Source organism: Acipenser ruthenus, chromosome 28 (genome assembly GCF_902713425.1).
Source record: "Acipenser ruthenus chromosome 28, fAciRut3.2 maternal haplotype, whole genome shotgun sequence".
Lineage (NCBI taxonomy): Eukaryota > Metazoa > Chordata > Actinopteri > Acipenseriformes > Acipenseridae > Acipenser > Acipenser ruthenus.
Window position 1 is genome coordinate 16,010,988 of NC_081216.1, and position 15,650 is coordinate 16,026,637.

Sequence of the window (15,650 nt, forward strand, 5' to 3'; positions counted from 1 at the left end):
AAATTTCGCAAATGTTTCACATGCATTAGCTCTTAAGCTGATTTGTTATTGGGAAAAGATTTGCCCTAAGTGGTTAATGTTTTAGAGCAATTTGTCGTAGCACCTCCTTTTCTTCCAACCTCAAAACCTCTAATGGCAAAGTCTAGTAGATGGCCTTACATTTTTGGAGTGTTTATCTTCGATGACCCCTGTGTTGTCATAGCGATTTGGGAGTCAAATAAATGGCGATGTCTTCGCCTTAAGTGGTTTTGTCTGTCTGGCCTGCCAGTTTGGAGCCAAGCCACTAAAGCACAATGGCAGTCTGGACTAGTTTAAGAGACCCACTGGGTATATATAATTACCTCTGTTTGCTTTCACCTTCAACACTACTGCCATTAAAACAGTACATATAAAACGACTTCATCTAATATTTCAGCAGGGCTAGGTAGAGAACAAGCTGGTTTCATCTTTATTTCTTTTCTTTCTTTCTCTCCTTTCTTTCTTTCTTTCTTTCTTTCTTTCTTTCTTTCTTTCTTTAAGCTGTTAAGAATAGCAGGAAGGTGGCACTAGCTGGAACCATTTTGAGAAGTTTAACAAGCAGTGGAAGGATTTTGTTTTCTGGACAATCCCCAATGAAACACTGGAGTCAGTGAAACATGACAAAAATATTGACTTCTGTAAGCCACATTTTCCATAGGAAAAAAAAGAAAATAAACAGTCCAGGGCTTGAAATAACTCTTCCTTTTAAAACTGAAATGTTTTAGGCCTGCTGAGAATTCAGTCACTGACTGTTTTTATTGTAAGAAAGCATGTTAATTCTGTTTAAAGACCATTGCACACCGGATCAATTTATTTATTTAATTTGACATAAAAAATGAAGGAACTTATTTAACAGACATTTCTTATTGTACAGATAATGGATGTACAAGAGTGATGTGTTGATTTTGGAATAATTTTGATTTGAATGCAATTTTATGTGTGTTACAAATGACCAGTTCACTGTAGGGGGTCATCTGACATTCATGCAATATGACCATGGAGTTATTATCCAAGACCACTAATATAGAAAATTAATTTTGATAAGCACTTTTGTAGTTTTACGAAAAAAGTACTCAGTAATACAGTCAAAGGCGGTTTGAAGACAAACATATTCCCATTAAACCCAGAGTTTCAATGTGGGGCTCATCCTCGAGGGAGTCCACTAACACAGAGTTTCAATGTGGAGCTCATCCTCGAGGGAGTCCACTAACACAGAGTTTCAATGTGGAGCTCATCCTCAAGGGAATCCACTAACCCAGAGTTTCAATGTGGAGCTCATCCTCGAGGGAGTCCACTAACACAGAGTTTCAATGTGGAGCTCATCCTCGAGGGAGTCCACTAACACAGAGTTTCAATGTGGAGCTCATCCTCGAGGGAGTCCACTAACCCAGAGTTTCAATGTGGGGCTCGTCACCCGGACCACTCGCCAGCACCTGAAGCGACGAGAGAGAATCACGGGTCTCACAAGCAAACAGATATTAAATTAACTTTTTCAACCACACGGGTCTGTATTCTTTCCCATAGGGTGCCAGTTGTAATGAATTGGCATTTCAGCACATTGAATTGAAAGGAGAGGCACGACATCTAATGCAGGTTCCAGAGGAGAACTGACAGTCCTGTTGATCATTGCTTCGTTGTGATCGTAAAACATTGTAAACATGCGGTGTAAGAAAGGGTGGAGGCCTTTCTCAAACTGAACACTTCGTTTAATCTCATCTGTTTGTCGTTTAATTAAATATAGCAATATTTATTGAATCATGACTAAGATTCAAGACCAATATACAAAAGGGTCAGACTGGGCTATTATCTATTTTACACAAATGTTCACTGTATCACCTAAACTAGGAACCTAATAAAACTATGATTTATAAAAGACACGCGAGAGGCTGTTGAGCATAGACTTTGGGGTTTGGCACTGTAGATGCTTATGTAGCACTCTGCAGCTGCCACTCCGCACTGAAACATTAGCAGTGGGATATTTATATCCTGCACCGTGGGTAAGATTTTATTGGAAATTGTATTTAAGATAGAAAAAGCCATAAAACCAATAAACATAAAATACGTTCACGCCTTTCCACAGAGGTTTTTAATACTTTTCCTTGAGGCCCTAAATGTGGAAATGTTTTGTAAAATACAACGTGTTAGAGAACTGATATGCAAGAGAAAAAAACAACATTGTAACAATGTTTCAGTGTGCCTGTTTATGGTAAAAAAATAAATACATAATTTCAGTGTATTTTAGGTCCAGTGATTTTCTAAGATAAACCATGTCGAGCGCCTTTTTCAGATTGTATACCTGACTTTGGTTTTTCTCCAGTTGAGCTTTTGATTCTTCAGATCTACAGCAATATCATGATTACCGGGACTAACACAGCAATAATAATAATAATAATAATAATAATAATAATAATAATAATAATAATAATAATAATAATAACACCGTGTAACAATTTTTTTTTTTTTTTGTTCCTGGGTAGTAAGTGTTATTTCCTAATTGCTTATGCCTCAAAAGTATAGAAAATGGCTATTATTCCCCACAAACTTTGCTTTTGTGACCAGGACAGTGATATTTTGAAATTTACCTATTTCCAATGAGAAAACAGGCAAATTTGTGTCTTTTCGTTCACATAAAGTCAGAAAAAAACAACATATGAATCCAAATTAACATGTATTTGTACTAAAGTAATACAAAAATGACTACAAAAGATTTAGAAGTGAGTTGTTTTTCGAGATTTACGATTATACTGTAAATCACTTTCACGAATCAGCCCCCAAATATAGTCTCCCATCATGTTCTCGTTATACTGTCCTTCACTGACAGCTCATCCAGGAGCCTCAAAGCCGTGCTGCTCCATAATGGTAACAAGTACCCGTCTCTTCCCCTGGCTCACTCGGTGCACCTCAAAGAGGATTACAACAGCATCAGGACCTTGCTGGACGCCTTGAAGTATGATGAGTACGGCTGGGACCCCCGGAAGGTGCTGATGCCACCACTGCACATCAAATTGGGCCTTATGAAACAATTTGTCAGAGCTCTAGATAAGGAGTCGGCAGCCTTCAAGTACCTTCAAGATTTCTTCCCTAAGCTGTCTGAGGCAAAGGTCAAAGCCGGTGTCTTCGTCGGACCACAGATAAAGAAGATCCTGGAGTGCAATGAATTCCCCAAGAAGCTCACTAGTAAGGAGAAAGCGGCTTGGAACAGCTTTGTCGCAGTGGTTCGGGGCTTCCTGGGCAATCACAAGGCCGAAAACTATGTGGAGCTGGTTGAGACTCTGGTGAAGAACTACGGCACAATGGGCTGTAGGATGTCCCTCAAAGTCCATATCCTTGATGCTCATCTTGATAAATTCAAGGAGAACATGGGAGCGTACTCGGAGGAGCAAGGCGAGCGCTTCCACCAGGATATACTGGACTTTGAACGCCGCTACCAAGGACAGTATAACGAGAACATGATGGGAGACTATATTTGGGGGCTGATTCGTGAAAGTGATTTACAGTATAATCGTAAATCTCGAAAAACTACTCACTTCTAAATCTTTTGTAGTCATTTTTGCATTACTTTAGTACAAATACATGTTAATTTGGATTCATATGTTGTTTTTTTCTGACATTATGTGAACGAAAAGACACAAATTCGCCCGTTTTCTCATTGGAAATAGGTAAATTTCAAAATATCACTGTCCTGGTCACAAAAGCAAAGTTTGTGGGGAATAATAGCCATTTTCTATACTTTTGAGGCATAAGCAATTAGGAAATAACACTTACTACCCAGGAACAAAAATTGTGTTACATAGTGTAATAATTTCATATCAATTAGATAAACAAAACATACATTTAGAATTAACTGCAAAGGCAAAGCATACATAAAATTTTAAAGATTATACATGTTTTTCACCATAAGCTCACCACCTGTTGCAAAATGTTATTTGTTTAAACATGACATACTTCATAATACAGATACGTTGGGTATGGCTTGTTCTACTGTAGCACATAATTATGTGATTGTGAGAATGGAGATAATGTAACGTGCATTTAACAAAGTTGTTATTTATTGTGTATTAAATAATACAACAGAAATGTAACTACAGTGTAGCTATAGTGAACTGGAATTTGAAGGATTTTATCTGGGTGAAAAAGCATTTTATATGACCATTGTTCTGTATGTATACAATATTTTAGAAAGCTTTTTAAAGAACATTTTAATTGGACACAGTAATTCAGAAACACATTCCAAAGTTTTATGTTTTTTGGAATGAATGATAATGATGACTCTCTTTTCTGCTTTCTACTTCAATAAATATGAAAACTGTTTTATTTGCAGCAATTTTTGTGAAAGGAAAATCAAACTGTTCTTGTTACAAACTGTAACAAACCCAGCTACATATTGTCATTAAATCTCACCTTGTCTTGAAATTGCTTGAAGTACCATACTAGTTTTGTGACATTAACTAGAAGCACTTTTGGAGTCAAGGGCCTATTTTTCTACTTTGGGTAAATCACAGGTGAATTGTCCCCTTTATAGTAATTGTATTACATGGGCAATTTGCCTAAAGTTGAAAATTGGGCCCAAGTTCTTGTTATGTAACAGTAAACAACAGAGACTCGTCTTTGAATCTTTAAATGAACCTTACAAATTGTATGCTAAATGTTCTGTAAGTTCAACAGCCATTTCAGTTTGGTGTAAAGACCTCAATAGATTTGGCTCTTGGTGTTATAATGGTGTTGTATTCATGTAGTTGTTTATTTATTTTCTTCTACCTAGTGTCAATAGAAACTATTTTTTAGAGAGCATTTGATTCACTTGATATACCTAAATTTGAATATCAATTGTACCGTCGGCAAATGACATTGAAAAAAACATGCAGGACCACCAAGCCCCATCATAAATACATCCATAGTGGTTTAGGCGTCTGTGCTCACACTGGTCCCACATTGAAAGATACCCAGTGCTTGACAGACACCATTGCAGAAACAATTTTAGAAATTAACAAATAATCTGCCAGTCAGATGTTCTGTGTTTGGAAGTAAATTTAGTAATTAGGCTACCACCGCACCCAGATTCATATTTCAAGGGGATCACATAGTCAGGGTTATTTAGTAAGCTAGGGGTCTCAGTGGGGTAACATGATTATAAATACCCTAACCCACAAGTTGTTGTGCATTTATTTATCTGTCCCGATATTTGTTGGATGCTGGTGTATTTCTAAGACTCCCCTGAGATAAGGTCTGAAAACATGTATTTTTTTTTTTATTTAACATGATCCTTTGAGCTCTGTGCTTCCAGCAGTCTGATGTCCAGCGACAAGATTGGTTTTATAGAGCAGAAAAATAACAAACACTGAGCGAGGGCCAGCTTCACTTCAAAGGCAACCAGACTCCACCAGAAACAGACTTCAAAGCGCTGACAGACTGACACACCATTAAACTTGAGTCAACTCAGCGATTGAAAAATGAGATAAATCACACGTGTGCCTGATCCACAAAATGAGAACCGTAGCGATAGGCCAAATGATATCTTTTATTTATATATAATATGTAGTAGACCCTGATATTGATGTGATACCACCATCTGAAATGTCTTTGTATCAGATGGAAATTACATTAAAATTAGCTGTACTGTTTAATTATTATTCTTTTATTTTTATATATATATATATTTTTTTATTTATATATATATATAGAATATTCCACTTAGTGTCAAGTGACCAATTCAAGACCAATTCAAACTGGACTTTGTTTAAAACATTTTCTTGAGAAACAGCAAGGCAGACGGGATAAAAAGTTACCTATTAACGGTACTGCTTGTAAATAGGGTCTGTAGTCTAATGGTTATATCAAAGGTTCTCTGGGTTTGATTGAAGCTCAGCTATTGCATTTTGGCAAGTTACTTGAAGAAGACCTTCAGTACAGTTTGTCAGTAAAGAATGAGGTCAGATAAAGGTTGTGTAATTTTCTGTGATATTGAATCCTAGTAATAACTCTAAAAATAATAATTCAAACAACATATCTATAAGGCCTTAATTAAATCTACAAGGCCTTAATCTCTTAATACAGTATCAACCCTTACAAAACAACTACCAATGGACCTCTTTCTATTTAATATACACGTCATCAATACAAATGCAAATCTCTTGCGTTCAGGAGCTGCTCTTCAGTTCCAATTGTGTGCCATAGACATAGGCTAGATCAAATAAATGTATATATGAGCACCGCTGTGCATTTGCCAGCAAAAGAAAAAGGAACTGGAAGTGGCAGGTCACAAGATGGCTGGCTAATACTTCCATAAATACACTTTCTAACCTAACTGACATATATCTATAGCAGGCAGCTGGAAATGAAGAGCTTCTCATGAAAGGTGAAAACACAGTCCTTGAGGCATTGCAATAAGAACCCGTCATAATTATTGCAGGCATCATAGAAAGTGAAGGGGATGGAAATATATACAGCAAACCCTCGCTGTAACGAACCTGCTGGGATCCAATGTGAATTGATGCATAGTTGTTTCGGATGCATAGTTACACAGCGAGCGCTTCTTACTAAGACAAAAGAGTTCACTTCACAGCGGAGGTGGCATCCCGTGCTTACTGACCGCGATGTTGAGAGCGTGTTTATATTATCTTTTTTTGTTTTTTTTATTTGAGGTCCAGGGGCCAGGTTTGTTATAGCTGAAGGTTTTTTCTAATGAAGGGCGTTCTAGCGAGGGTGTACTGTGTGATTGATATATATATATATATATATATATATATATATATATATATATATATATATATATATATATATTCAGTGTTAAGCTACTTGCTTATTAATGTATGGAGTTCTATCCTCACAATTATGTGATTAAGTGCATGTAGTAAATATTAATACATTGTAACTAAATCAAGTTAACATTCTTGTATTTTGAATTGTATGCCAGTTAACTAACATTTATCCATCGCTATGGTATCCTGGTTAGTAAATGAGTAGTTTCAAAACTCACCTTTTCTTTTTTGTTTTTAAAGAAAGAAAGAAAATATCTTGACATGAAATCCCAGTTTCTTGCATATTCAGCAAGTTGTCAGTGTTTATGAACACAACCTTAAGTCAGAATTTAGTGACAGGGTAATTTTAGCCTTTCTTCTGTGGCCAGCAGTTCCTGTTATTTAATGCCCCAAGGGGCAACCTAATCCATCTTAAAAAGTCCAAGTTAAAATATTATAGTAAAGGAAAGAGGCTCGGCTTAGGCATGACTCGCACGGACTGCAGGAATGTGTGAAAGGACGAGAATAACCTCAGACTGTAGTAAATTGTAAACCGATGGCCTTGCTAGTGCAAATGATGAAAGATTTGATTAAACGTGAACTCTTTGGCGCAATTCCAGTGTTCTCCAATATCTCTGTGACCAGATGTTGTAACACAGATACCTGGAGTAAAGCCTACTAGCCCTAGGGAGTTCTGTCCGGACTGTCCAATCCCACTACTTGCATGATTGATTTATTTGTTAATTAACAATACCCCAGGATCAACTCCCTGTTGGCTGTACCACATTGCTTGTGGGTGTTTAGACAAAAGATGTACAAAAACAGCTGTAATTCAAATACAGCTTGAATATAAATCTTTCTTTGGGGCCATGATGTTCCAAAGGGCAGATTTAAGAAGGCTCAATTTACTTGGCTTGTGAGCAGTTTTTATTTTATTTTATTTTTTTAAAGATAAAACTAGACAACTTCAAGAAGTAAAATATATAGTCATTGTTTTCATACTGACTCGGGTCAAGCCCTTTTTTTCTGCCCTATTACAATTTATTTGTCACAATATTTGCTGGAGGTACTTCCTGTGTTACTGGCAATAGGACCCCATCTCTTACGCTTGCTGTGCTGCACATACAGTAGAAAACAATAGGAGGGAGACAACTGTATTAGTTGTAACACTGTGTAATGAATAGTAAAGAGTAAAAATAAAATTAAAAAATCACTCTTTAAGCTGACAGTGTTCACCTGAGTCAAAGTAAAATATCAACAGAAAAACAAAAAGGGCGCTTTTGAGAACTGTCTTATGCTAATACTGTATGAGAAATGAAAAATGAAACATAAAAAAGGTAATAACCTTTCTCCATGTATTTGATTAGTGTCAAATATTTCCAGTACAAGTGTAGTACTCAAAAGGGTCTCTTCCTTTAAGTTTGATATGAAACATAAAATGAGAGAAAGAGGACCCTTTTTGATTGTGGCACCCTGGTGAGCTCTCTGTTTTATTGACCAGTCACTAAATTAGATGAAAAAGTAAAACACTTTTACAGTAATATATTGGACTTAATTTCAGGCAGAATGTATTCCAGACACATATTTTCGTAAGAATAAGGGTTTTAAAAGTAAGGCAACGCAAGTCAATTTAAATATGTGGTTGAAATCCCCATTTTGTGTACCTAATTGATAGTAATTAACATGAATTATTACTATTGGTCATGAAAAAAAAGGGAAGCATTTCAAATATGTTGTTATTTTTTGTGTGGTGGGGAGATAAGACTATGAATTGGGTTTGAAGGGTGTTGGTCAGACCTAATTGATTTATAATTAAATTAACTGTGGGTTAGTTTGTGAATTGTAGACAGGTGACTTTTAACCTCAACTACAAGGGATACTAATATGCCAACAAAAACAAACACTGATTCAATCCTAAAACCTCAAACAGGAAACACCTCAAACAGGAAACACCTGTGCATAATCCAACAATCCCCGGAACTGTGTCCTCAGGTAAACACAGTGGACAGTGTCCTCGGGTAAACACAGTGGACAGTGTCCTCGGGTAAACACAATCGACTGCACATCTAATATCTCATTTAGAATTCCTAATATGTGCCGGGCAGGCTCATTTTTGAGATAACAGAATGCTGAAGCTACATTAGTTAAAGTCTAACTACCGGTAAGTAGTACAGGTTCTATGTTTGAAATGTTTGTCAGATAGTTTAGTACTTCAAGGGATTTTAATACCAAGACTGTGTACTATAGCCGGTGTTAGGTACCCTTATATGTAACTTGCCACTAGTGTTTCAGATCTGCAGTGTAAATGCCAGTTTATTTTTAAATTAAGATGTGTGAGTAGCAATCAATGAATGCATTAACATTTTGTAAAAAAATAAAATAAATAAAGTGCTGCTTTTAGAAAATTAAATTAGAAAGTGAAGCTTATTAAAACTGCCCTTTCCTGTGTTTACAGAACTGTGAACAGCTAATCCAATAATAATAGTATGATCCTTTTCCTAAAAACGGTGTTTACACAAGTTTTCAAATTGGAATTACTTTTCAGAAAATTAAGTTTTCCAAACCCACCCGGAATTCTTTTGTGCCTGAACCCACACTAAATGAAAGAAGCCATGTACCCTACAGCATTTGTTTCAGTCCACACTGCTTTAAACATGTCACAGATCAGATCTGACATAATTAAAAACAAAAAAGTGTGTAGTTTTGCATATAACTGCTTGTCCAATTGTCACAAAACTTGCACAAGTGATTGAATATATCATAATCTGGGAGCATTGTTGGATGTATGTCAGTTGACCGTCTGTCTATAGCACAAGCTATTGAGACAATTGGAATCTGAGCATATATGTATGCCGTTGTCTATCTATCTGTATGTCAATCATACATGTGCATTCAGTGGATATAAGTCTTGGTGATTAACTTCACTTTTCATGTCATACTGCTTATCCAATTGTGAAGAAATTTGTGATTAACGTGATCTAGTTTTTGAGAGTAATAGATTCTGGGTCATATATTGGGGTCTGTCTGTCCGTACATTTGTCCATCTGTATGTCATATTTTTGCACATATTTAGAAAACTGCTTATTAAGGTCATTAAACTCTGTATTACTGTAATATTAGTTAGCATTTTAACAAGTATCAGATTATGAGGATACTGGATATGGGGGTGTCTATTTCTGTACATCTGTCATTTAGTTTTCAAAACATTTAGATTTTAAAAGTAAACACTTTTCAGAAAGCGTGTATTTTAATATTCTTATTAGATGAACTATTCCAATAAAACTTTTTACAACAAGTAATCAGATTTTAGTTTTCCAAACAGATCATGAAACCCAGCAGTGGGTCCCAGTGTAGTGTTGCTGTATCACTAGGAAGGCCTACTCCTGCCAGGTTACTGCTAATTAGCAGTGAAAGCAAAGTTTGCATGAACTCTGTCTTGTTATGGTTAAGCACACAGGAAGCATGTGTTTGTTTTGTTAATATGTGATGATTGGGGCAAATAACTGTTTCCAGATCTTTGTAAATATGTTGTTTTTTTTTTCCATATTGAGTCAATTCTGCTATTCTCTTCTGATTCCATTAGATGAGATATCATTTGTCATCAAACTGTTAAACACTCAATAGTGCTGAATTTAGAAATACTAAAAGAAACGTAATACACTCAATGACAAACATTTTGACTAGAATACATTGTATAAGACTTTTATGACGTTTGTCATTTAAAACATTTCTTTTAGGTTTTTCTAGATATGTGGGAATGCTATTTTGAAAATTACTCCACTGAAATGTTAGTTTGTCATTTTATGTGATTTTGTAGTTCAAAGTATATACTTTGTTTTACATTTAGAACATTTTCACTTTCAAATAAAATGGTTTAGTTGTGTTAGTGATTTGCACAAAATGTAAATAACATCTAAAATGGGTAAGCTGTTCAATTAGTGTTAACACGTTACATACATGGTCAAACTTTTTAAATAAACAAAATAAATTATAGATCATAGTAAGACCACCCCCCTATTAAGGCCATATTTCTCTGTACTGGCCTTTAATGTCTACTGGGCTTTCTTTTAGTCTAGCTCTTTACCCATGTGTTTTACAAAGTTGGTAGTTTGCTTTTTTTTTGGCGAAAGACGCAATTGAGGGCGATACCAAATCAACATATTGTAACTCTTGCAAACCGAAAAACAAGCACATGTAATACAATTATTTTGTAAAGTGCATTGTGTGCTCCCTTTTCACCTGGCTCACCTCCCCCTTTCCCTCTTTCCCTCTCTCCATCTTTCCCACAGACTACGAGACCAGCACCGCGCTGCTATTCGCGTGATTCGACGGATGCAATACTTTGTGGCCAAAAAGAAGTTTCAGGTGAGTTGTGAATGGGAGTTTTGTTTGGTAAATAATAATAAAAAAAAACTTCTCCTTGCCAGTTAAAGTTTCCTTTGTGGAGAGATGAAAAGCCCAAGCCAGCACAATTCCGGGTTTTGTAATTGGGAGCTACACCCACTATTCTCTGCCTTGCTGAATGAGATGATTGTTCAGTCAAGGGAGAAGGGGGGGTTGTAGTCCACTGGGAACAACACAGGTTCCTGAAATTTAGCTCAATGTAATTTTTTGACTAATGGCCATGACCTTCGCCCCCGCAAACGGTCTGTATCACTGCTGACATTCTGGTTATCTCTTCATCAATCAAATGCCTGCATTCATTTCCCTAACCACTCCTATACAGCCTACCCACTGAAATGAGTCCTACAATAATGTTTAACATCACAACTTCAAGTCCAACAAAAGTTTTGTAGTGAAATATATCAGTTCTGTTTTATGGCTGTACCCCGCCAATGTAAATAAGGGTGTGCACCATAATATAAATTAGAGCCTATTTATTTTCTGCATCTACAAATGCATATTAATTACAAGGTGTCCAAATGTCAAGTTACTCACTGTAAGATTGAGCAATATCACATATAGCACCATAGAAAGTGTCAAAATGCATCCATATGTTAGCTCCACGATGAAGTGCTCTGAATTTTAATTGCGTTTGGAATGGGGGGTGCTAAAGGCATGTAAATTCTTCAAAAAAAACTCAAGAAAGCTGGAAAAATACTGCACAAAATACAAGAAAATAAACTACAGTTCTAAATTGTTTCAGCATACACACAGTCATCCACTTTCCCAATTGCAGGTTCATTAACTAGATCATTCTTATATAGTCAACAAGATATCATTTCTCCAAATATCCAAATGGTAACAAACGTTATATGTAAAAATGACACCTTAAAGAACAATCTGGGTACAGATATGAAATATCAGTTAACAAATGCATTGCTCTTATTGTTTATAATCAGTGTGTATCTCATTTTCTGTTTCAGTCATTACATGCTGATGACTTTTTAAAGCTCAGAAATGTTGCCTCCGTTCAACTCTCAAATCTCATCTAATCTCCAAGTACAGCTGGTGCACCAGAGTGTAACCATTAACATGTGGATGTGAGAATTACAACATTGAACAAATACACTTACGTCCACTGGGTACTGCAGGGAGACAGTGTTTTTTTTGTTTTTTTTTTTAAATAAACAGATACATTTTTGGAAACTATAACCAAAAATAAATCATCCTTGCATGCAGAAGAGATGTTTTTAGAATGTCTGTTTTTTTGTGCCCATGCCTCTATAAGTGTCCCTTTTTGTATGTAAGCAATAATTTCCTTTTAGACATTTTGCGAAGTATAGCCACCTATGTTTACCTTGTAGTGCATGAAAATCTCAGTACTGCTGTAGTTCTGGATTTCCAAATGGCCCTCTCAAGTTTGAATCCCCATAGACCACTGGGGCTTGCCTTACCTCTACCGGCACCTTCAAGCATGTGTCTTCAAGCAGTGTTGCCCATGGAGAACGTGGCCTGAGCACTGCAATGTGCTATTATCCAGGCCTGCAACATATTTCCAAAATAAATGTATATTTTCTCCCTGTTTGTTGGCTCTGGTCAGATGTACAGTACTGTATAGCGAACAGAGGGTCTTGACATAAACCATCCCCACTTCACTGACACAGGTCCATTATTGGAAATGGGTTTTGTGCTCTTTCATCCTGTAGACAAACCAATAATGCATTCTGTAAATCATCAGTTATATATAAAGCTGCAGTGTTCTACAAACAAATTAGTTTCATACTAAAATGTGATTCCATTTGGTAGCCCTTAAAGTGCCTGGAATTCAAATTTAATTACATTTAAAATACGTGAACAAGTGTATGCTTTCCTATTAAACAATAATTCATATTTAACTCTTACAATAATGATTTGTGAATAAGGCAATGTTTTATACCCCCGATATGAGTCGATATTGTATGTGTCATACATTCCTACATTGATGATTGTTTTACATGAATTCAATAGGAAGTATGTTAGTTCACATGGTCATCTTCAGGTAATGACCGCCGCTGAGGATGTTACTGCTGATATAAACCAAACACCCCATATGAGCATATGAGCATCTCTTTTCATTTCTGTCTGCAAAAATATATATATATTGTAGCGTGCACGGGGGAAGGCAGCAGTGTGGACTAGTGGTTAGGGCTCTGGACTCTTGACCAGAGGGTCGTGGGTTCAATCCCTGGTGGGGACGCTGCTGCTGTACCCTTGAGCAAGGTACTTTACCTAGATTGCTCCAGTAAAAACCCAATTGTATAAATGGGTAATTGTATGTAAAAATAATGTGATATTGTAAGTCGCCCTGGATAAGGGCGTCTGCTAAGAAATACAGACGTGCTCAAATTTGTTGGTACCCTTACAGCTCATTGAAATAATGCTTCATTCCTCCTGAAAAGTGATGAAATTAAAAGCTGTTTTATCATGTATACTTGCATGCCTTTGGTATGTCATAGAATAAAGCAAAGAAGCTGTGAAAAGAGATGAATTATTGCTTATTCTACAAAGATATTCTAAAATGGCCTGGACACATTTGTTGGTACCCCTTAGAAAAGATAATAAATAATTGGATTATAATTAGTTTCTTTAATTAGTATCACACATGTCTCCAATCTTTTAATCAGTCATTCAGCCTATTTAAATGGAGAAAAGTAGTCACTGTGCTGTTTGGTATCATTGTGTGCACCACATTGAACATGGACCAGAGAAAGCAAAGGAGAGAGTTGTCTGAGGAGATCAGAAAGAAAATAATAGACAAGCATGGTAAAGGTAAAGGCTACAAGACCATCTCCAAACAGCTTGATGTTCCTGTGACAACAGTTGCAAATATTATTAAGAAGTTTAAGGTCCATGGAACTGTAGCCAACCTCCCTGGGCGCGGCCGCAAGAGGAAAATCGACCCCAGATTGAACAGAAGGATAGTGCAAATGGTAGAAAAAGAACAGAAGGATAACTGCCAAAGAGATACAAGCTGAACTCCAAGGTGAAGGTACGTCAGTTTCTGATCGCACCATCCGTCGCTTTTTGAGCGAAAGTGGGCTCCATGGAAGAAGACCCAGGAGGACTCCACTTTTGACAGAAAAACATAAAAAAGCCAGACTGGAATTTGGTCAAATGCATATTGACAAGCCACAATCCTTCTGGGAGAATGTCCTTTGGACAGATGAGTCAAAACTGGAGCTTTTTGGCAAGTCACATCAGCTCTAAAAAATGAAGCTTTCAAAGAAAAGAACACCATACCTACAGTGAAACATGGAGGAGGCTCGGTTATGTTTTGGGGCTGCTTTGCTGCGCCTGGCACAGGGTACCTTGAATCTGTGCAGCGCACAATGAAATCTCAAGACTATCAAGGCATTCTGGAGTGAAACGTACTGCCCAGTGTCAGAAAGCTCTGTCTCAGTCGCAGGTCATGGGTCCTCCAACAGGATAATGACCCAAAACACACAGCTAAAAGCACCCAAGAATGGATAAGAACAAAACATTGGACTATTCTGAAGTGGCCTTCTATGAGTCCTGATCCTGAATCCTATCGAACATCTATGGAAAGAGCTGAAACTTGCAGTCTGGAGAAGGCACCCATCAAACCTGAGACAGCTGGAGCAGTTTGCTCAGGAAGAGTGGGCCAAACTACCTGTTAACAGGTGCAGAAGTCTCATTGAGAGCTACAGAAAACGTTTGATTGCAGTGATTGCCTCTAAAGGTTGTGCAACAAAATATTAGGTTAGCGGTCCCATCATTTTTGTCCATGCCATTTTCATTTGTTTTCTTATTTACAATATTATGTTGAATAAAAAATCAAAAGCAAAGTCTGATTTATATTAAATATGGAATAAACAATGGTGGATGCCAATTACTTTTGTCAGTTTCAAGTTATTTCAGAGAAAATTGTGCATTCTTCGTTTTTTGTGGAGGGGTACCAACAAATTTGAGCACGTCTGTAAATAATAATAATAATAATAATAATAAGGCAGCAGCAGGGCTGGTAGGTGATATAATCACACACAAAGACATAAGCCCAATATATGCTCATTGCACAGCGGTATCGGCACTATGCTTTAGTGCGAGAGGTCCTGGGTTCGTGCCTGCCTGTGTGTGGATTGCCTCGCCCTGCTTGATGCGCCCGCCTGCATTAACTGAGATCGCTGCAATATGTTACAGGCAAAACTCAAAATGCGGGCAATTTGCGAATTGCCCACTGACTTTGGGCAAAACTCGAAAAAATGTTTTAAATAACTTATTTTTGGCTTTGCCCGGGCAAACCACGGTCTGTCCACTGCATCTCAGGTTGAATCACTCTCTCTGTTCTTTCATTCCTGTTCTGAGTGACAAGCAGACCTTTGGAACAAGGAACACCAGAACCAAATTTGACATGAGAAACCCCATTGACACTTGCGTACAAAAAGGACAGTATTATTAATAATGTAATAACAACAACAATAATAAGGAGTTGTATTATTGTAACTGTCCAATCAG

General features: G+C 36.9%; 1 protein-coding gene across 4 annotated transcripts in view; it reads left to right on the plus strand.

Annotated features, from left to right (window-relative positions):
• LOC117434639 (potassium voltage-gated channel subfamily KQT member 1-like) overlaps positions 1-15,650 on the plus strand; it is a 358,344-nt gene that overhangs the window by 214,046 nt on the left and 128,648 nt on the right. For all 4 annotated transcript variants that reach the window (XM_034057236.3, XM_059002773.1, XM_034057235.3 and 1 more), the window contains exon 14: positions 11,045-11,120. In XM_034057236.3, coding sequence (XP_033913127.1) covers positions 11,045-11,120 — 76 coding nt within the window. The remainder of the gene's footprint in view (positions 1-11,044; positions 11,121-15,650) is intronic.